At 41.1% G+C, this 21,814-nt stretch overlaps 1 protein-coding gene across 5 annotated transcripts; it reads left to right on the forward strand.

The window, feature by feature from the left end:
* Positions 1 to 9,764: 9,764 nt before the first annotated feature.
* LOC133930405 (probable inositol oxygenase) lies at positions 9,765 to 12,955 on the forward strand. Of its 5 annotated transcripts, none has more exons than XR_009911753.1 (9): positions 9,765 to 10,099; positions 11,031 to 11,339; positions 11,432 to 11,463; positions 11,542 to 11,594; positions 11,740 to 11,862; positions 11,969 to 12,042; positions 12,160 to 12,238; positions 12,539 to 12,629; positions 12,752 to 12,955. XR_009911753.1 is itself a non-coding variant. In XM_062377042.1 (9 exons), exons 1-8 carry the CDS (start codon positions 9,945 to 9,947, stop codon positions 12,776 to 12,778), a joined length of 1,038 nt encoding a protein of 345 aa, XP_062233026.1. In that variant the 5' UTR covers positions 9,767 to 9,944; the 3' UTR covers positions 12,779 to 12,823; positions 12,901 to 12,955. The 5 variants fall into 5 exon arrangements, 3 of the variants coding, with proteins under 3 accessions (XP_062233027.1, XP_062233026.1, XP_062233028.1); XM_062377042.1 differs by having other exon boundaries at positions 9,767 to 10,099; positions 11,053 to 11,339; positions 11,969 to 12,238; positions 12,752 to 12,823; positions 12,901 to 12,955; XM_062377044.1 differs by having other exon boundaries at positions 9,769 to 10,099; positions 11,053 to 11,339.
* The last annotated feature ends 8,859 nt before the right edge of the window (positions 12,956 to 21,814 follow it).

A 21,814-nucleotide genomic window follows, 5' to 3' on the forward strand; every position in this document is an offset into this window, starting at 1 on the left:
AAGGAGAACATACTCAGAGAACTTATATTTGATCTAAGGAGTAGATATGTCTAGGGTTTCGAATTTCATGGAAATTCTTATTGGATGCTTTGGAGAGGCATCTTGTAAACTCATCTATCAATGAAAATAAAGTTTCGTAAGTTAATGACTTGCTGATTCGGAATTTTCTTTCTGCTGTATATTCAACGTACTTGGTTTTGGTTTTTGATTAATTTGGTGTTTCTATCAAGTTTCATCTTGGTTTAATTCATCCAAAACCTTGCTAGAATATCTAGTGTTTGATCTAAGAAAATTTCTATTGAATTTGATTTGATCTTGAGTAGCTTGTTGGTCAACTCGACTAGGTTTTGATCTACTCGATTCTGATTGATATAGTCTGCTTCGACTAGGCATAATTCTTGATCTACATCCGATTGACTCGATTCTTGTTTGGTTAGTTTTCTATTTGAATCTAGTTTCAGCTGTCCAAATTTGAGAGTAATCAGACCAGTGGATCTTTCTCTACATTATTTTTACTAAAGCTTGTACAATCTATTTCGAGTGAAATACCAAGTTTAGATTGATTTTTGATTTGGGTGCGTTAATCTTTGAATTTTGTTTCTGCAATCATTCAACCCCACTCTAATTGCCTTATTAGAGTATAATAGATTCTATAATTGGTATCAGAGCCTTAATCCTTTTCTAATTGATCTTAATTGGTAATTAGAAATATAGCTTCAGATAGGTATTTCACAAAACCTTGCGTTTTTTATGGAGTTAATTTTTAGTTATGGAAGGTGAAGATGGAGGCCTACATTCAAGCACAAGGCTTTGCAATTTAGGAAAAGTTCTAGAAGCCATATGTTGTTCTAGAGAACAATGAGGTGACGGCGCAGAACATGTCGGTCGTTGAGGTGAACCGCAAGGCAAGAAACCTAATCATCCAAGGATTAGGAAGGAGCGACTTTGACCAAATTGTACATCTCAAGTCAATACATGAGGTATGAAAAGCACTTTGTGATTACCATGGGGGTTCAATTACTATAAAAAAAGGTATGTTATGATTTATTTAAGAAAGATTACATGTATTTTGAGATGAAGCCTAATGAGCCAAGATATTTATTCCTAGGCAGTTGTTGCTAAACCACATCCTCATTAAGCAGCTTAAAGAGTCATTTGCTTAGGAGACAGATATTTTTGACCAAAAAATTGATAATTCCCAAACCACTTTGGTCCTTGGGTTGGCAAAAAATATCTCAACATGCTAGTCTATATTTTTTTTCTTGTGATTATCTCCTTGCTAGAAGAACCTAGATCGCAGGTAATCCAGCCTTTTTATTACATCATGTAGGATCTCGAAGAATGATATCATGAAAATATGAAGACTACTGAGGATCGAACTTAAAAGCACTAACCGACCTCTAACTGATATTATCTTTCCTTTCCAACTGCTCAACTTCCGATCAAACCTTTCTTCAACCCCTTTCAATCACTATTTCTCTTCAACCCCTTTCAATCACTATTTCTTAATTTTCAGTGATACATTAGAATGCTAAGATATTTAAAAAGATATAATTTTGTATTACACCCAAATAAATGTGCATATTGATCTTCATATTCCTTTGCTGCTCCATAACAGAACAACTTATTTTTATAGAAGTTCACAGACTAAATCGGGCTCCAACTAGGTGGCTCACTGATATGCATCTCCATGGCTAGGGTTAGTTGCAGGAAACAAGCAGGTGAGAGGGAAGAGGGTCGGGAGGTAGAGAGGAGGCTAGGTGTGAAAGAGAAGGAAGAGATAACCCTGATCCCTCGTCTTATCAGTTAACATGTACCCCTTTAGGCCTTGTAATTGAGCCACAATTCCATAGTCTCAAGTTTCAAAATAGCTAACAAATACTGATGATTAAGGGCATGTTTGAGAGAGCTATAGCTCCAATTTCCGTTATAGATTTAGGCAAAGCCCTCCTAAACACCTCAGCTCCATCAATTCGTAAAGCAGCTAACTCCCTTCGCCCTCCTAAACGTAGTCTGCCGTCACCCGCCACCACCCTTCGCCCACTGCCTCCCGTCGCTGTAGATCCAGAAGGCCGTCGCCGCCATCCTCTGTCCGCAGGTCATCACCCTCCTCCCAGCCCAAGGCCGCCACCACCGGTCATCTATCTGTAGATCTAGAGCACTTTCGCTGAATCTGCTATAAGAGAACAGGCTGAATCTGCTCAAGAGGAGGCGTCAAAGTGGAAACGAAAATATGAAGTTGCTGTTAGTGAGGCCAAAACAGCTCTGCAGAGAGCGGCTGTAGCACAGGAGCGCGCAAATAAAGAGGTGCAAGAAAGGGAGAACTTGCTAACCAACTATCTCACAAGGTAATCCTTTCTCTCATTGTTATGGTACATTTGAATATTATTTTTCTCCCAAGTCTTGCATGCATTCTGGTGGTCACTTAACTTTTGCTTATTCTGTATAACAGGAAGAGGAAAATAGCAAGATTAAATGCAAAAATTAGCCAAACCGAAATTCATGCACGAGTTTGGTCTCGAGGCTTGAGGTCTGTCTCTCTCCCTTGCCCTACCTCTCCATCTCCCTGTCTCTTTTTCCACATAATCTCATTTCTGCAAATTCAGGCTACTGAAGCAAAGCTGAAGAACCATGAGTCGGATTCGTTGGCTTTGAAGGAAGAGATCAGATTGTTGACTGATAACCTGGAGTCTATTAGAAGTAAAGCTCTGTCACGTGAGAAGTGAGGATCCTGGAACAAGAAAAAAACCACCTTCAGGAGAAGTATCTGTCAGAGTGCAAAAAATTCATTGGATCCGTATTTATTGGTGAAGATACTTACAACGGGAGCCAACAAGGGACAAAGACCGAAGACTATACCAAGTTCACTGTGCAGGAACTGAAGCAGGAGCTCACCAAGCACGGTTTTGGTGCTCAACTGCTTCAATTGAAGAATCCGAACAAGGACATTGTCGCTGAAGTCTTTTTTTTGGCATTTACCGACGCAACCACCAACCAACATATAAGTTTTCTGCAAAAAGTATCGTAGCTTATAGCATCATGTGCATTTGAGGCCGTATGAACACTTTAAATGAAAACAAGTACAAGCAGATTTCTGTTCATGATTATTCTTCAAGTACAATCTCTAGTACAAGTTTTTTTTTTTAAAGTTTTTTTGCGTGATATTTGTTCGGGGCCTCGTCACGTATGTCGCGTAATACCAGATACGTCACGTACGTCAGTCTGGCTAGCAGCGTAAAGGACATGTAACACGATAAAGGTAAATTTTTAAAAAAATCTCTCATTCTTAGATCCGATACTAACCTACTACCCAAATATCTTCATTATCAGCTTCTGCTTCATGGCAGATCTATTCCATCATGGATTTCTGAAATAGAACTGAAAAAACTAGAATAAAACTCTCCCAAACAGTCCCTTACTTTTGACATGCGCAGAATCCTATTCATCTATAGTTCCTTCTTTATTAAATAAATCGCTCTGCATCCTGTTTTTGTTTTTGTTCAAGCACGGTCGCTGCTAGTAACACGCTCTCAACAGGTGTACTCATTTCAGCAACTCCAGTTTCCTGGCATGTATTTTCGAGGACAGTATCACTAAGAACAGTTGTGTGCAGTTTACCAAACTGACGCAAATTTGCACCAGGTACCACAGACAGCAGCAGTTTAGCCTCTTCTCGTCAGTAGGCCGGTCTCAAGATGATGCTTCTTGGAAGTCTGCCTGGTTGTTCAATGGTCATGCTGGCCCTGTACTTTGTTTAGTGAACCTTTGTGTCAATGGATTCACATTCTCATCATCCTGGGGAAATTTTGATGTGATCTCTGTGATATGCAGTTTAGTATGTACAAGTGTATTGTATGTTGCGACATTTTCTATTCGTTAGTTCTAACGGGAGTTCCAAATTCCAATTTTGCAAGAAAGAAAGAACAATCACACCCAAGGCGGCACGCCGGCACCGTTCTTGGCCAGTTCATAACTATATTATCTTGGCAGTTTAAGTTTGTCCAATTTAATTGTCACAAAAATTAATTTGGCTGATTCCCACCAGGAGTGACCGATATCAGGCATTTGCCAACTGATTTTTCTGTTTGTTAATTTGAATTTAAAAGTTTAAGGTTATATTTGAATGCTTCCGGACTGGGAAAATTGGTTTCCGTCGCCATCTGCCTATGTATCGCTGGTATTTCATAACACATGGTTGTGACTTGTCCTATTTATATTTCAGTACCACTTTGGTTTTTGTTTCATATATTTGTCTATGCTAGCTGAGATTTAAACCATAACTTCAAGTCTTAAAAAACCTATAAGCTCAATTAAAAAATTATCTTGGTTGATAAGCCCTAAACGATATGGAATCATCTCATATGATCTTTGGACTTTTCCCAGTGGAAAGGTCTTAGAGTAAGACACCAATTGGAATTCTATATTTCATTTCAAGAAAAAGCAAGTTTTATAAATTAGTTCTAAATGATTTGGATATTTTTTAAGGCTAATATACTTTCATTTTTTTTCCCTGGAACTAAAAATGACCAGTTCACTGCTATTACACAGCGCAGCACAGACAATTCAGGCTAGACTGGTAGTAGATCAAGCTCTAATGTAAGGTGATACAGGTCTTAAATTATGCTGAAATAAAATATGCCCCAATAAAACAATATAGATGGAGTATTCAATCTCATTGGCGATAAAAGTGCCACTGTCATACTATCTCACTGAAACGGATTGAGTAGTATTTTTGAGCGTCGAAAGAATCCTTTGCTCTCTTTTTTTTAATCCCTTTCATGGGCTCACTCGAATAGTCGATAGCATTTCATACGTGATCCACATAAAAAACGACATATTTATCACATACTCCCTCTTGTCATAAATATTTTATATTTACACATTAATTTGATCAAACTTTACTAACTTTGACTATCATTACAGGTTTAGAGCATAAAAATCATATAGGATTTTCCTCGAAAAGTAAGCGTCTATGTCTAAAATATCAAGTACTCGTGGCCAGAAGTGGTAATATGCATAAATTTAGCAGGGCATATGAGAAGAGACTTAAAACTATCTACATCTTCCTTTGCGATAGATCAAGTTGCATAAAATTGAATTGGAAGGAGTCCAAACTACACCCTTAAACTTTCACTTTTGTCTAATTTACAGTTTGAACTACAATTGTGTGACAATACACAACTCTCGAAACAGTTTACTTTACTCCTAGCCCTGAAACCACCACTGTTTTCGCTAACATGGTGATGGTTTTTACACGTCGTTGTTGATTAGTTGTTTGTATTGCTGACTGAATTGATGACTCAGTGCTACTGCTCTGTTAAAACCATCGCCAAGCCAATTAAAACCGTGATGGTTAAGGATTGGGGTGGGGTGGGGACAAAGTAGACTGTTTGCAAGATTTGATGGTTGTAAGTGTAGACGGTTTCGTAGTTCAGGGTGAATTAGGCAGGCATGCAAGGTTAGGCGTGTAACTTTATTTTTCTTTGCGAGGGTTTAGGTCTGTAACTTTGACATCTTTCCACTTGAAATTGTAGCTACAAATTTCACTACTGCCTGGTGCAAGCCGCAACTAGCATGATAGAATGTCGCTAGAAACCAAATAAACTCAAGTATTTTCCTCTGAACTTATGACTCGTCGAAAAGGAAGAGTAGTTATTTTGGAGCACTGAAAGAACAATTATGCTATATTTAATTCGTTAGTTCCTTTCCATGACGTAGTTGATGGCATTTCATACAATACCCATCTACCCAACAATGTCAAACAAATTGCTTGCTTTGGACTAGCTAGAAAAAGATCTATCACCTAACCACATCTAAACACACGCTTTATGATGTTATATTGGGAGAAAAATGTAACACATCACCTATGATCTTATTGATGATAGATTTTTATCTCTCACCAATAACGACTCATTAGTGACATATTCGGAGTAACAGGTACGGAACTCATCGCTAATGACAGTTAACACCCTTCATCCATTTTTTTTTCATGTAGTGACTATGTCTTTGACATGGAAAACCACATATACAAATTAGACAAACGTGTAAACATTACCAGTCAGGTCCAACCCTCAGCTCACTTGATGGCATTTTCCCATACACGATAGCCATGGATCATGGAACTTACCCAGCATTGTCGAGCAAGTTGCTTGCGCTGCTCTGGCAGTCCGGGTAGAAAATGTTATCATCTTGACCCTCCCAAATACTAGTAAAAGAAGAAGATATTATTAACAGCAAGTTAATTAAATCCGATCGGTCGATGTACCAATGAACGAACGAAATTAATTTTAAGGGATAAATGCAAAAACCCCCCCAAAAGTCACTTGGATTTTGACTTTCCCCCCCAAAAGTTGTTTTGTTGCAAAAAACCCCCCCAAAGGTTTGATTTTGTTGCAAAAACACCCCTAAAAATTCAAAAAAATTTAAAACAAATCACAAAAAATTCTAAAAAAAACTAGAGACAATTATAAGACCTTTTGTGAAATTTGTTTTCAAAAATAATATCCTTTGCATCATATTTCATAGAGAGTAAGTTTGAAAAAAAAGAAAAACGTGCAACTCATTTATTAATTCGAGTTAAATGCATAGTTAATTATTTACTAATCCAAAAATCATGAAACAAAATTTTTTAGTCTTCTTACATGATCCTCTATCTTGTAAAAATACATGAAATCTTGAAATAGTTATTGTAACGTGCAGGATTCAGTAGATGGGTTGCAGATAGATTAATTCATAACTAATCCATAACACCCCCAAAATTAGTGAAACCACTTTTATTAGTTTACTTAAATAATTATTTGTGTAGGAAAAATAATGGTAGACATGACAAATTTAAAATAACATGAGTTAATAAATGAGCTGCATATTTTTTTTTCCCAAACTTCCTCTCCATGAAATATGATGCAAAGGATATTATTTTTGAAAACAAATTTCACAGAAGGTCTTAGAATTGTCTCTAGTTTTTTTTAGAATTTTTTTAATGATTTTTTTATTTTTTTGAATTTTTAGGGGGTTTTTTGCAACAAAGTCAAACTTTTGGGGGGCTTTTTGCAACAAAACAACTTTTGGGGGGGAAAGTCAAAATCCAAGTGACTTTTGGGGGGTTTTTTGCAGTTTTCCCTAATTTTAATGGCGATCCATCACATCGCGTGTGCAAAATATCGTACCGGCACTGATTATCACATCCGATTATCACAGTTGATTAGTTTTAATCGGTTGGAAAACGACTGCAATGACCTTACGAACCGACTAGAATAAACATTTATGTGCTAATGACACGTGCAACGTTCGTGTCCGGTGCTCGCTTCCTAGTCATGCTCTAGTCATGAAATAGTTTTTTCTTAATCTCTTTTATTTTATAAGTTGGTCATGACTCATGAGAGAGTTGTTGGGTTACGTCCATCAGGACACGTTGCGCACCAACTTGTCACTTATTTTTGTTAATAGGGTGTAAATTAATTACCCGAGTCAATTAATGACACTATTTTTTTTCAAGTTGAGCAACTTTTTAAAAAATTAGTGTTATTAGTTAAACTAAAAATGATCGACAGATAACTTTAGTTAATTAATTTGCACTCCTATTTGTTGCCTCGTTTGTCTGCTTATGTTTTGGTGCGCGCCTGCATGCAAGCATGTAGCAGTGCACTGTGCACACAGCCAGGTAAGGAATCCTTGTAATCGACAATGGCTGCAAACGTGCAACACATACAACATGTGTGAGTCAAGCGTGTGTTTGGACAGTTATAGAGCATGTGTCCACAACTCCACATAGCGCCACTTCAAGAGTGTTTTTGGACGAGTGGAAGAAGGTAGCTCCGAGATTCTGAAATTTAGTTTAAATTTGAACTAAACTGTGAGAATTTTGGAGCAGAAGTCCCTTGTATCCAATCAAGCACTTAATAAGAGGGTGAAGTACCGATAAACTGGTATTGCATTCAGATGTTATAAGAGTTAATAAGACAAAAAGATAATCACATTTTTTATACATACATTCTTCATCAGCCGAATATACTGGCTTCGGCATTAGACCTTACTACAGAAAGACAGAGAGAGGAAAGATGTGCACAAGACGTGTCAAACATTAGAGATGTTCTTATAAAAATCTTCCTTAAGAATGTGTGGCGATTTAATTGTAAACTATGTGGTGGATGAGATTTCAACTATTATGTAGTTTGTTTATCTATTTTCCGTTTCAACATATAATGCAACAATGATGTAATAATAAAACAGTATGTGTGCACTGCGAATGCAGAGGCTAAAAAAACTTTTTCATTGTCTTAAAAAAATAAGAGCCAATCATGCCTCAGCAGCATCAAGTGCTAGAGACGATGAAAAAACCTCGAGGCACGCGAGCTTACTCCGATGTAGCTTGCTCGCACCTTGCAAAATATTTGGTCAACAAGTCGAGCTGCACTTTCATCTCGTTCTAATTCTTTAAGGACCAAACTTTCTGCTCGTTAGCTTGTGCGAGTCAAGCTGTGTTGCCAACCCTACTGAAATATCTCAGGTCTATTTGGAACCACGAAATTTTTTATACAATTTTTACCTGAAACAATATAAATCCTACGGAGTTTCTGTGGAAATTCTTCATTTCAAACAGGCTTCAAGCCTCCATCTGCTCAAGCTCTTCTCGTTGTCGGCTCTCACAAAATTGACGAGCCGGCGAGCTGAGGTTGCTTGCTTGTTTCCAGCCGTAAGGGAAGTCTCGAGGCGATAACACGTTCAGTTTGACCCTGCGGGTACACGACGCACCACGGCTTTTACTTGCACGCACGCATGCATCCATCCATCCCTCAGGGACCTGACCTGCACGATCAGCAAACGCGGCTATATATTAGCCAGTTGCCAACTTGGACCTGGACAGCTCCATGATAACTTTATCTGTAGTCATCTCCTAACCTGTTGTGCATCACATAATCTTGTCACTTTGTGCAACAGTCAGTACATATGAGCAGGACATGGATCCTGATCTGCGTCAGTGAAAAAGATCCACGGTTAGCAAGAGTGCAAACGTTGCATCAGCAATGCATATTACTTGGAGCGTATATCTTCTCACCCTCGAACATGTGTAAGAAATATATCTTAAAACCCTTTAACTTAAAATTTAAGTCCATATATTTTCTAAACAAAAAGAACAGGAATTTCTCGCACAAAAAGGTTCCTGCTAAATAGAACCGATGAATTTAGTGGTCCCAGCTCAATAAGACAAACTGACCGGTTAATCCGTGGGTCGAGAATTGCTCTCAAGCAGTCTCCTCTCTCGCATGCTATCGCACACATTCAGGATTCATCCAGACATCCAATTGATGCTAACATTTCAAGGTGTTACCTGATGAGTTGTTAGGTTAGCCATAGCTCTCAAGGATCCCTCGACTCGCAGCCACCAATTCGTCTGCACCATATATGGCCTTGGCTACTTGATGAGTTGTTAGGTTAGCAAACGGGCTCGTACCCCAGCGGTAAGGCTCGGTGGAGCCTTGTCTATTGCCGTCGGTTCGAACCCCGGTGTTTCTCCGTTGCCTCTTCATGGCGCGTCTCTGTCTCTGATGAGTATTGCTCACCCCTCAAGATGTCCTTAGTCTTCTGAAATTGGAGGTGTAGATCTTGTTCGTGGAAAAAAATGGGCTGAAAGAGAGTTCACGGATGCAAATGGGATCCCCGTCCCTGTCGCTGGCCAAGGCCAGCCAATCAGCAAGTAAGCCAGGGGGGGGGGGGGGGGCTGCACCAACTTGTTCATCTATATATCATCTATGTTAATTGGGAATACAATTTAATGTAACAATTAATCTCATATGAGGACTTTAGGTGAGTAAGGGAAACCAGTGATGATAAACGGCTCTCAGTTTGTCCCTGTCAAGTGTCTCTCTGTTCACGGCGTCGCCTTCTTGGCGGATGTAATGGTGTTTCTTGGCGTTCGGACCCATGAGCAGCAGTAATGTCGATAAATGATGGGTGGCGGCGTGGTGTTGATATTTTGTTGGGCTTCTCACCTAATTGCAGATGCGGTGGCGGGGAGGAAGGTCGCCGGTGAACCGGCGGAGCTCCTGCTCGACGGGGGCTTGGTCATGCCGGACTCCAACGCCTTCGGCAACACCTTCAGGTCAGCCAGCTTTATTAATTCTACTGTGTTACTGAAACGAAAAGGGGTGTGTGACTGTCTTGAAAATGCACTCTTTTTTTTCAAAAATTAAAAGCTCACGAATCTATCTATCTATTATCTTAATATTTAAGAAGAAAAAGAAACTACAATATTCTTAAAGTCACAAAATTACCATATTAATCAGAAAAAATCTACACTATTTATTATTATGAACATCTAACGGTCTAGATTAAACCAAAGAGCCCATATCAAATATAATTAATACAGTTAAATTCGAAATTAAAATTATAAAAAATTAACAGTTCTATTTTTATATGATTTGAGAAGCAAAATATCTAAATAAAGAGTCCAAATAAAATAAAATAAACAATAATTGAACTTGTGGTTCGAATAGAAAAAAAAGATCCATATCAAATATAATCTTTAAAAAATCAAATATCTAAATAAAGAGTCATGTAAAATATAATTAATCAAATATTATAATAATAAAATATTAGAGTGAGACTAACCACATTATTAACATAAACAGTTCCTATTAATCCAAGTGGAATCAGAAACAATTTGCATTAGCAGAATACATTTTACATAAGAAGCAGAGTAGCACTACCTTGGACGGCACTCGCTCGGTCTGCCTAGGCTAGTGTAGGTGTCGCTCCAAACAAATTCTGCATTTTTCTTTCCCAGAACACGTGAAAAGATCCGTATAGAGAAAAGTAACAGCAATACAAATCATGTTAACAGCAGCCAGCAGGATCAGTACCTTATTGTACTGAAAAAAATTAAGTTTATACTTGATGTTACTATATATAATATTTATATTTTTATTATAACGAACAAACACTTAGCTAAAATGTTATTCTTAAGTTCATAATGAACGAACGAAATTTAACTGAATTCTCTGTAATTTTTTTGACAAACTGTAAAAAAAGAGAGACGTCATTCTTAACGTGCAGGAACTACGACGCGGAGTCGGAGCGGAAGAAGACGGTGGAGGAGTTCTACCGCGTGAACCACAACAACCAGACCTACGGCTTCGTGGCGCGGATGTGGGCGGAGTACGGGCGGCTGGACAAGACGGAGATGAGCGTCTGGGAGTGCATGGAGCTGCTCAACGAGTTCATCGACGACAGCGATCCCGACCTCGACATGCCGCAGATCGAGCACCTCCTCCAGACCGCCGAGGCCATCCGCAAGGACTACCCCGACGAGGACTGGCTCCACCTCACCGGCCTCATCCACGGTACGCAACACTTCCCCGCCAGAGCGATCGCCGCGAACAGTCACAGACAGATGGGCCCCACGTGTAACATGGAACTCCATCTCCATTTCCAGACCTGGAGAGCTTCCTCGGTGGGCAGTCGTTGGTGAGTGACAACTCCAATGGATCAGCAACAACTCTGGCTGGTCACCTCTGAAACTCTGACGCGTGCTGCGTCTTTCAGGTGACACCTTCCCCGTGGGCTGCGCGTACGACGAGTGCAACGTTCACTTCAAGGTAAGCAAGCAGTCATCATCGATCAAGCCAAGGCAGGCCAGAATCCTCTGCCCAGAAACCTGAAAAATGGAGCGACCTACTTGTGATCCGAGCCTGAAGCTGCTCTCTGCGAGCATCTGTAACTCTGTATCCTTGCAATGCGCAGCACTTCAAGGAGAACCCTGACTACCACAACCCCAGGTTCAACACCAAGTTCGGGGCCTACTCCGAGGGCTGCGGCCTCGACAACGTGTTCATGTCATGGGGCCATGACGATTACATGTACCTGGTTAGTGCCCGGCGATTCGCCTTCGGTGATTGCGTTATGTAGAGCAATTTTTCTTTCTACCTGAAGTGTTTTCTGAAAAGTTCAGACGTTTACTTCTTCATCTCAGGTGGCCAGGGAGAACAAGAAAGAGCACCCTTCCTTCCGCTGGGCTGTTCATCATCAGATATCACTCATTCTACCGTAGGCTCCTCATCCTTTTGTGTGGCCAAGTTCAGAAAGTTTTCTTTTTAAATAAACGGATTCAGAGGTCACTAGTAAGCTTACTGAAATTTTTCATGCATTTTCGATGCGGTTCAGCGCTGCACAACCATGGAGCCTACATGCACCTGATGAATGATGAGGACAAGGAGAACCTCAAGTGGCTCCATGTGTTCAAGTAAGATCCTGTTTAGCAGGGTTGAGCTCTTAGTATCATCTTAGATCTAATGTTTATAAGTTAATATAAAACGGTTTAAGTATAAATTTTTAATCTAGAATGTAAACAAGATAACTCATTTAAACACTTCTAATATAATCTCAGCTTCAACTACATAAATTTCTAGAGCTAAGAATATCCTGCTTTAAATAAATTTTAAATTAAAACTCTGTCAAACATACCCTAAGCTATATTACCAAATCAGTCGCTTCCGGATTTGGAATCAATGGGATGCGAACACTTACAGCTTGTGATGTACAGTTTTTGCAGCAAGTATGACCTGTACAGCAAAAGCAACGTCAGGATAGACGTAGAGAAGGTGAAGCCCTACTACATGTCGCTCGTCGACAAGGTACACATGCATGGTTTGCTCATTTCGCAGCATCTCAGAGCATTCCTTCAGTGCAAATTTGCCATCCTTTTTTCTTAATCATTCTGATCAGCTTATTTTCTCTCTTTTTTGTTTGTGTGCAGTACTTCCCGGCGAAGATGAGATGGTGAAGACAGAGGAACCCAAGAGTTGTTTGAAGCTGTCATGTACCATAGGTCATATATATAGTATGTATCATGTATGAACATTTCATACCCGAGTTGATCGAGTGTACTCATTTTGTATTGTGCAGATCAGAGCTCCATGAGGGCCATGCATTCCGAATAAAAGTGCCATTGTGTGTTCTATGCAAGTGTGCTTCGTTATACTGTCTGTCTGAGCTCTGGTCACAAAAACTGAAATCTGCAGCTGCAAAGAGGAGTACTATCTGGATGGCCTTTCCAAATCCAGTACTGAATACAGTGGAAACAGCCCAAGTAATATTTGTGTTCTGGGGTACGGTTTGAATGAGCAAGATGGTAGTTCTCTCTGATGGGCCTGAAGCCTGATGCTGCGGAAATAGGCATTGGCACACCTTATTCACAGCATAAGAGATATCTGACCGTGTTGTACGATGGTATTTTGCTATGTATATTCGCAATCCTCATATACATATATACATATACGTGAAAAAGAAAAGAAGAAGAGAAAAGAAAAGAAAACAAAGAAAAAAAAAGAGAAAGAGGAGAGGCCCGACCGGCCTCTCTCTTTTTTGGACCAGCCCAGCTCTCTTCCCTTTTCTCCTGCACGGCCCAATCAAATCGACCCGGCTCGGACGCCCCCTTTCTTTATCTCCATGCCCCGCTGCCCTAGGGCACTCGGCTGGGTGTTGTTCCTCTCCTTCCCTTCACATGCACCACCTCCCTCTCCCAAGCGCGTTGCCGCCTCCCTCTCCCAAGCGCGCTGTCGCCTCTCTCTAGCCAGCTCGGCCGCTTCGCATGCGTGCTTGAGCCGGCCCGCTCCTCCCCCGCTCTCTCTCCTTTCCCCTTCTCTGCTCCTGGGCCCTCGCATCCAAGCGCGTGCCTCGGCCACGCCGAGCTCGAGCCGCGCTCGAGCCGCACCCCCATGTTTATCTCCTCCATCCTTATCTCTTCTCCCCTCCGAATCTACACCTCCCCCATCCGAATTCTCCGCGTGGGGAGCCCCTAGCCGCCGCTATATATCCCGGTCGGGGGTGCCCGTGGAGGGGGGGAGGGAGGAGGCCGGATCTACGAGATAGAGAGAGATAGAGGAGAGCTCTTCCTCCTTTCAATCCACCACTTTGCCGTCGCATTTTGCCTCATCGGAGCGCTATGGCTGTAGTTCTTGCCGGTGGGTCACTGCAATAGCTACCCCTCCCCTCCTTGCTGCTACAGGCGTGGTCGGCCCTCGTGTCGTGCGCATGGTGATGCCAACCAGGCTTCGTGCCCCCATCCGTGCATAAGCAGGTGGTCGGCAGGGCTTCATGCCCGTGTCCGTGCATAAGCAGGTGGCCGACCGGCTCTTTGGCGTCATGTCCGTGCATAGCAGGTGGCCGGCTGGCGTTGCCGTGTCCGCACATATAGGTGGCTGGTCGACGCTTCGGCACCATGACCGTGTGTATACAGGTGGATGGTAGTGGTTTCGTGCCCGTGTCCGCACATACAAGTGGTCGACCGACGCTTTGGTGCCGCGTCCGTGCTATACAGGTGTTTGAGCCAGCCCTTACGCAGTGTCCCTGGATTTGTGCTATGATTTTGGGGTGCCAGCGGCTGTCTTTTGCTTTCTGTGGTTTGTCCGGCCAGCCGTGTGCCGTGTCCATGGATGAGGTGTTGCTTTGTGGTGGTGACCGACTGTTTTGCTTTGTGGTGGTTCCAGTCGGCCTCTGTGCCATGGTCGTGGAGGTGAAAATAGGCGATGCTTTGAGTTGGTGTTTGGTTGTGGTGGTGACCAGTCGGCCTTCGTCGCCGTGACCGTGTAGTGATGTTGTGATCGGGCCAATATTTTGTGCCATGATCATGTGAGATACATATGCTCATGTAGCTGGTTGTTGATATTTTCTAATCCCCAGTGGATGCCAGCCGGTGCTTTTGTGCTGTGGCCATATGGATCATTGTTGGTTCATGATTCATGGTTGTGTTCCAGCCGGCTATTGCTTGATGGAGTCCTAGCTGGCCCCTTATGCCGTGACCGAGGAGATTAACGTAGATGTGATTTTGGGCTAGTTGCTCTTGTTCTATGATGAGATTCGGTTGGATTTATGCCGTGATCGTGCGTTATACAGGTGTTTTGGCCGGCGCTTTGCGCCATGGCCGTGGAAGTGCTGTCATGAGTTTTGATAGGTGCTTATATGTTGTTGCCCCTTTTGCTGTTTTATGTAGTGCCTATGTGGTCGGCAGGGTGTTAGAGGGCCGCTGGGATGCCGACAGGGGGTCTAAGCGCCGCCAGACGTGTGCGCTATCGTGTTGGTTTTGAGTTTTGTTGCTGCTGTCCTTGTCCCCTCGCAGTGGTGCTGTGGTAGCACAAGATAAGTGGTGCTAATCCTGTTATGTGATGGTGCCTTGTGCAGTGGTAGCTTGGCATGTTGATTGCTATGAGCTCTGTTGCTTTAGGAGTTCTCTGATGTTCTGAGCCTTGCTGTGTTGATGGCTTGATGTGGGTGCCCCCTGGTGCTGCACCTTTTGAGATCATGTGCTTATGGTGCTGCTCCTAGGTGGTATAGTATTATTGTTTAATATGGTTCTGACATGGTGCGTGAGGCTGGCTATTTGATGTCGTCAATATCCTTATTTTTGCATTGTGGCCTTTTATCTACTACTGATATGGCCCTGTGGTTGAATCCTGCTGTTGCGGTCCGACTGTTGTGGATCCTATGATGAAATTCTGAGGCCCTTTCTACTACTCGTACTGATGGTTTGGTGATCATGTTATGAAAAGGACCAGTGATGATTAACAGGTTCATTGTCCAGGAGTTTGGGAGTTTAGTACTATGTCGTGGCCAATGATCCATATTGAGGCTCGGGCGTGCGGTTGCCCTTTTCGGTTGCCACTGTTATTACCCTTTTGCCTTTGTGGTGTTTGCCTTCGTGGCTGAGTGGTCGGTGGGAGAGTAATAGAGGTTGTAGATAGGAATTTAGGTGCTACACAGTTCGCCAGTGTGAGAAATCGTTCAAACAGTATTCTAATTAATCATCATGAGGATCATTAAACATAATCACAACCTCGACGATTAAGCATAATACCATCCCGGTAGTCTCGGCACGTGTTTTGTGCCCAAGATCGAAACACATACGTTTCCAACATACACATCACAACAAAGCTTAAGACAAAGCATGTAATTAACATTACATTACAAATTCTTAAGCATTCAACCATTTTCAATAATTTACAACAAAAGAGACAACTACGCAGTGGAAGATTAAATCTATACAACAAAAGAGGAAATGAAGTCATATGCCATTAGACCTTATTCCCAAAAGCTCGACCTCCAAGAGTAGGATGCACTACTCTTGCCCGCCACCGGCATCGGCCGGCACGAAGTAGCCAAACACCGCCTTTACCTCACCAGCAGAACCTGAAAGCGCAAGCATGAGTACGAAGATACTCGCAAGACTTAATTCATAAAGATCATATATACATAGACCGACTCCAAGGATTATACATTTGATTGATAGCAAGAAAATAGCCACATGGTTAAGTAACTTCATAAGCGAAAGCAAACTTGTGACATAAACATGTGAGCATCTACTCTAGAGTGCCTAAACTAAAACTATCCTATAGACAACATCTAGAACCTAAATGTAGCTGGAACCATTATAAACATAAGTGTAAGACAGAACCATAATCGCCATGTCCCAACATACCAAACCACCATATATCATCCCATATTCGTGACTATACGATAGATGCAAATGAACAGAAGCTTGCTCGATAACCGAGAGCGCAGCAATTCGAATTGATTTTACACCATGCAAGGGAGTACTCCTGAACCCACACTACACGAGACCACCGCCCACACAACCAGTCGGTTGTGAGTGATGATTCACGTATCAACCTTTCACGTACCCACCCCAAAACTTTGTACCCATGCCCGATGTATGTGGAGACCACCTAAGACCCCAAGCGTCCAACGTCTTACTAGCGGATATCAGGTGCCTCTACAAGCCCTTGCTCACATCCCGGGCGTATGAGTCAAATGAACATGGTGACTTACGGTACTTGGTTTATCGTTATCATATGCAACATGTGGTAAGTATGGAAAAGTGCTAAAGCCAACTACACCGACGGACGGCCTTAAACGATGCAAGTGGTCTATGACATCCGGACTCCTCTCCCGAACTACCCCGAGGGACTCCTCCAGGGCAGAAGATACCCCTAACACCGTCCACATCTCGCCTCATACTCACAACTCATTCAACCAACATCATCAACCCAATAATATTATAATTTGTGACAGTAATTAAAGTTTATGCTCGCGAACGATGAAACATTTCACTGCTTGACTTCTACCGATGACCTAATGAATTGTTAAACATCTCGCAACACTTTTAAGTTAGACAAAATAGTATTAAACCTAGGGTACAAGGACATGGATCAACAATAATTTATGGTAGTGGCAATGCAAATCAACATAGGTTCTACCCATATCATCTGACTCTGGAACTTTAATTATGCAAACATACATACGGTATAATTTATCAAATTGTATCATACGAGATACAAAGTAGTAGGTAGAGTATGCTTAGATGCTTACCTTGCCGCTTTTCTTCAAAACAAGATCAACCACAAAACCTTCCCGTGGAAACTCGTCACTCTCTGGTACGATGATCACTAAAGAAAAGAATACACCGCAATAAGCATATGATGAAATGCTATGAAATTATGCACTATAATGCATGAAAACCTTTCTCCTAGCTAAATAAGTCATAAAAAGACTAGCAAAAGACTAGCAAAATTGGATTCACCAATTTTGGACTTGCAAAGAATTAACAATGAATTAATAAAGCCTTAACCTAATTAATTCATCTCAAAAAGTTAATTAATCATTTAATGGATGGGGATATTTTTAATAGGTATAGAAGGTTATTATGAAACTAACAAAATTGGTTTCATAATTTTTGGAGCTATGAAAAATTTACTATGAATTTTATAAGCCTCAAATCTCCTGATAAACAATAACCGTGGAGCCTCCATGAATTTTCGCGGAGACTCCATATTTTTGCGGAGTATCCGTAATTTTTTGCGGAGTCTCCAAATTTTTTTTCGGAGTCTTCGGACTTTTCAGAACAACTGTTCTTCACTGGTAAAATGGCCAATTTAATTTGCGAGCTTCTTCAATCAAAGAGAGATATGTTTGAGATAGTTTAGAGAGTATAGGATTCACTCATCAACTTAGCAGCACGATTCCTAACTCAAATATCCCCAAATCCTTTAATTTGGTCTAAAACCTCAAGAACTCATGAACTTTACTCAATCACGAAATCGACCAACCAAATTACGAATTCATGCCAAGGGAAGTATAAGAGACTTACCCACGGTGCTTGTGAAGGTTAGTGACTGTCAGGTGATGAAGAAAACAGCGGAAATCACCCGGGAGCGGAAGAAATCCGGTGTTTCGCGTGTTTCAACCCTAAACACCAAAAGACGTCAAATCCGGCTTGAATCTTCCGGGAAAAAAAATGAATTGGATGAATGAAAATCTTAGGAGCTAAGGAACGCGTGAGTACCATATGCATATCTCGATTCCAAATCTTGAGATTAGATTTTGGGGGAGAAAGAGAGAGGGAGCTTGAGAGAGAGTGAGAGGTAGAGCTCCCTGCTGCTTGCTCGGGTGGGAGTGAGAGAGAGCACATGAGGGAGAGAGTGAGCTGAGGGAGGGGCAGTGGTGCTGCCCATGGGGTGGTTGGCCTACATGTAGGGCCCACATGTCAGAGAAAGAGTCTATTTTAACTGCGATTTCTATTTTTTTCTCTCTGAATTTCTTTCTCTCATCCAAATTACTTAGAATGAAGTGCTCTAGTGTGCCAAAATCATTTATCATAATTTTAATTATGACGCTAATGATGCATGGTTAAGCTTAATTACGTGATTACAGAATTTGGGACGTGACAGCCAGGCTCCGTTAGGTTGAAGTTGGTGGCTGCTAGGCATCTAGACTCTCTCTCTCTCTATTCCTTTGTAGTACCTGAGCCGAGGCCGATGATGAGGGGCTACAGATTCTGAGACCTACGTCATCGATAATGATCCAGGATATATAAACAGTCCAAAAGCTCACGCTAGACTATTTGTCCTGTCTTTTCCTTTTAATTATTTTTTTAACACTTATTTTGATCTGTTGTGATGCGTATGATTATAGTCTTGCAGACTCAGAGACAACCTGATAATGACCAGAGAAGCAGTTTAATCGGAAGTTGTCCGAGAAACCGGATGCAATTAACCGACACCCTTGCGGGGCCACGAGAACGAGGAAGACATGATCATCAGAGCATTAGTCAGATAGCGTGTATATTTGTATGTGAGTAAATTGTAAACTATAAAACTGTATTTTATGATTTCGATAATAATGAATAAAGTTACATGTTTTAATTATATTTGTATCATATTTTCTCGTATACGACTGTATACTAAGCACGTCTACCTATATTTACAGTTACGCAATACAACAATTCGAACGTAACGTCATGTTTCAAACGCGAAACACATGTTAAAAAGCGATACTGTAGCGTTTACCGTACTGCGATATTTTGTTGCATCAGCCGAACTCAGCAATTCTCCTCCTGTTTTTGAGAGCTTCTCAGTGGAAGAAGAGAGGAGTATTTACCGGTTTACGTTGCTGCATACCCACTCGACGGAGTAGATTAGACACATACTTAGCTTGTGAGAGCACAATTCCTTCCGATCCCTTCTTGACTTGTATGTCCAGAAAATAGCGAAGCTATTCAAGATCTTTGAGAGCAAATTTAGATTTGAGATTCTGGATCAAATGCTAATAGCTTCATCTGATGAATTTATGATAATTATGTTATCTACATAAATCAGAAGAATAGATTATTGTACTACCTTGATTGTATATGAGCAGTGATATGTCTGTTTTTATGCAACAAATCCAAGATCCTGTAGCAGTGTTATGTAAATCCTGTATCAGTGTAAATCCTGTAGCAGTGTAACAAATCCAAGATCGACCACATGATAAAGCTCCACCCCCGCACAGAGCCGCGTTTCTGATGGTGACGACTGACGAGACGACCGCGACGTCCAAAGTACGGCGAGTGCCGAGCGAGCAAGCTTTACCCGGCGGCAGCGGAAAAGCCTTGGCCAGCACCCAATCAAAAAGGACGTTCCTCTCCCTTCTGATGCAATTCAACACTTCCATTCTTCTCCTTAATTTCCAAAAAAAAAAAAAGGAAACGGAGTTGTGCAGGAGTTGAAACTGAAGACCAAGTCTGAAATGGTTTTTTTAAGCTACGTTTCGTTGTAACAAACGTTTCAGATTCTCTGTTGATTTTTTAAAATTTCTATCAAATATGTTAAAACGTGAAATAAAACGTTTCTCATTTTTAACAGTACGAGAAGAATAATTCAAAATAGCGTTTTACCCGTTTCGATCCAATAATCTGAATCCAAAATCTCTGCTAAATATTTTCAAAAAATTAAGAAAAATTTATCAGTGTCATTTTCATAAAATCTATAATCAAAACGTTTTAAAAAAAATCTAAAGCCCTACCAAATAAGCTCTAACTTCGTGCAGTCGATGGGCTGGATATTTGACCACGGTGAGATGGACAGTTGCCAAACCAGACCACCATTTCGGTGTAAACAAATCCAGGCCGATGTTGATCAACCCTACCTGGTTCGGTGCTCCACGATGAGAAAGAGGATCATCTGACTTTACAAACATAGAAGCACGATATCCGTGACTCGTTCGCTGTGAGCAGTTGGAATAAATGTAGATGTACATGATTTAGTGCTACAATACCCCTAAGTAAATTCAGCACAGTACTGCCACGTTCAGTACCCGTGCGGCAGCATCAACTGTACATTAGTGTATCTACTCTCAGATAATATTATCCACCTATGCCTTTACCCGTGTAAAGTCAGACGAACTGGATCTGGATTGTATGGGAGGTACAAAGTCAGAACATGCTAAATACTAAAAATGATGCGACATGTACTAGTTATTAAAAATATCTTAGGTTCAAGTGAGGGAAAGTTATTCAGCGACAAAATCGATCCCAGTTTTTGGACTGGGAAAAAAGGGACAAATTGTAGGTGTAATAGGGTAGTATTAAACAGTGCATTAGGTAACTCTGCAACTTACCGTTTGTTTTTGTAGTCTTCATGTACCGGATTGAATTGCATTTGAAATTATGCATTGCATTATATCCATCCTCTTACAAGTACCATCACCCATAGTTGAGATTTTCCTAGAATTTTTTAAAACTTTTACACACGATTTTAAGGAACTTGCACATGTAAATATCTAGCGTGTTTTCAGTTGATATGCCCTGTGATCATATTGTACAAGGGGATTCGTCCGCAACACAACAATTTTATATGCACCTACCTATGGTTATCAAAATGTCCCGAGCCAAACTTTTGTTTGACGCTATATCCGTCGGAAGTGCGATGATGCGCAATTTCTCTTCGTGTGTTATTGTTGTAAGCTACGAACTGTTATTGTGTTTATCTGCAAAGTATTTCATTTCCCATCTGATATAAGTGCTCACTCGTGGGAAGTTTAGCCCCTTTTGGTTGCTTCACAAAAGAAAGTTAGAGCTGAAGGATCTCTTTTTGGTACACTACGACTCTGTTTGTTAGAGCTTCGGCTTATAGTTTCACATCAGATTTTAAGATTGTAATTTGATTTAAGTCACTATTTTTAGTTTAAAATAAGAAAAAAATGACTCATTCAACTATTCTCAGTGCACACGTATCTCTAACTTCACAATTTCTGATTCTAAAACTATCCAACCTAAAAAAATTTACTCTTAAAACTAAAACTCCATCAAATAAACTCTACGCCACCATAAACCACAAGAGATGTGTTCAAGATGGCAGCGATGGTGTGCTAGTGGCAACAGCATCCAATGCAACCAGTAGCAACTTTGTTGGGGATGATCTCCGTTGACTCATGGATCCTGGAGACGATTATTAGAATACTGGTGTTATCGGTGGAGTGCTCGTGCAACTGCCGAGAAGTGCGGCACTGC

Source organism: Phragmites australis, chromosome 10, assembly GCF_958298935.1.
Source record: "Phragmites australis chromosome 10, lpPhrAust1.1, whole genome shotgun sequence".
NCBI classification, from domain to species: Eukaryota; Viridiplantae; Streptophyta; class Magnoliopsida; order Poales; family Poaceae; genus Phragmites; species Phragmites australis.

Excerpts from the sequence above, each read along its gene's own strand:
- LOC133930405 (XM_062377042.1), top strand. The coding sequence starts at position 9,945 with ATGATGGGTGGCGGCGTGGTGTTGATATTTTGTTGGGCTTCTCACCTA. Across the intron at positions 12,239-12,538 it reads AAGTGGCTCCATGTGTTCAA|TTTTTGCAGCAAGTATGACC; the intron begins GTAAGATCCTGT and ends TGTGATGTACAG. Across the intron at positions 12,630-12,751 it reads ACATGTCGCTCGTCGACAAG|TACTTCCCGGCGAAGATGAG; the intron begins GTACACATGCAT and ends GTTTGTGTGCAG.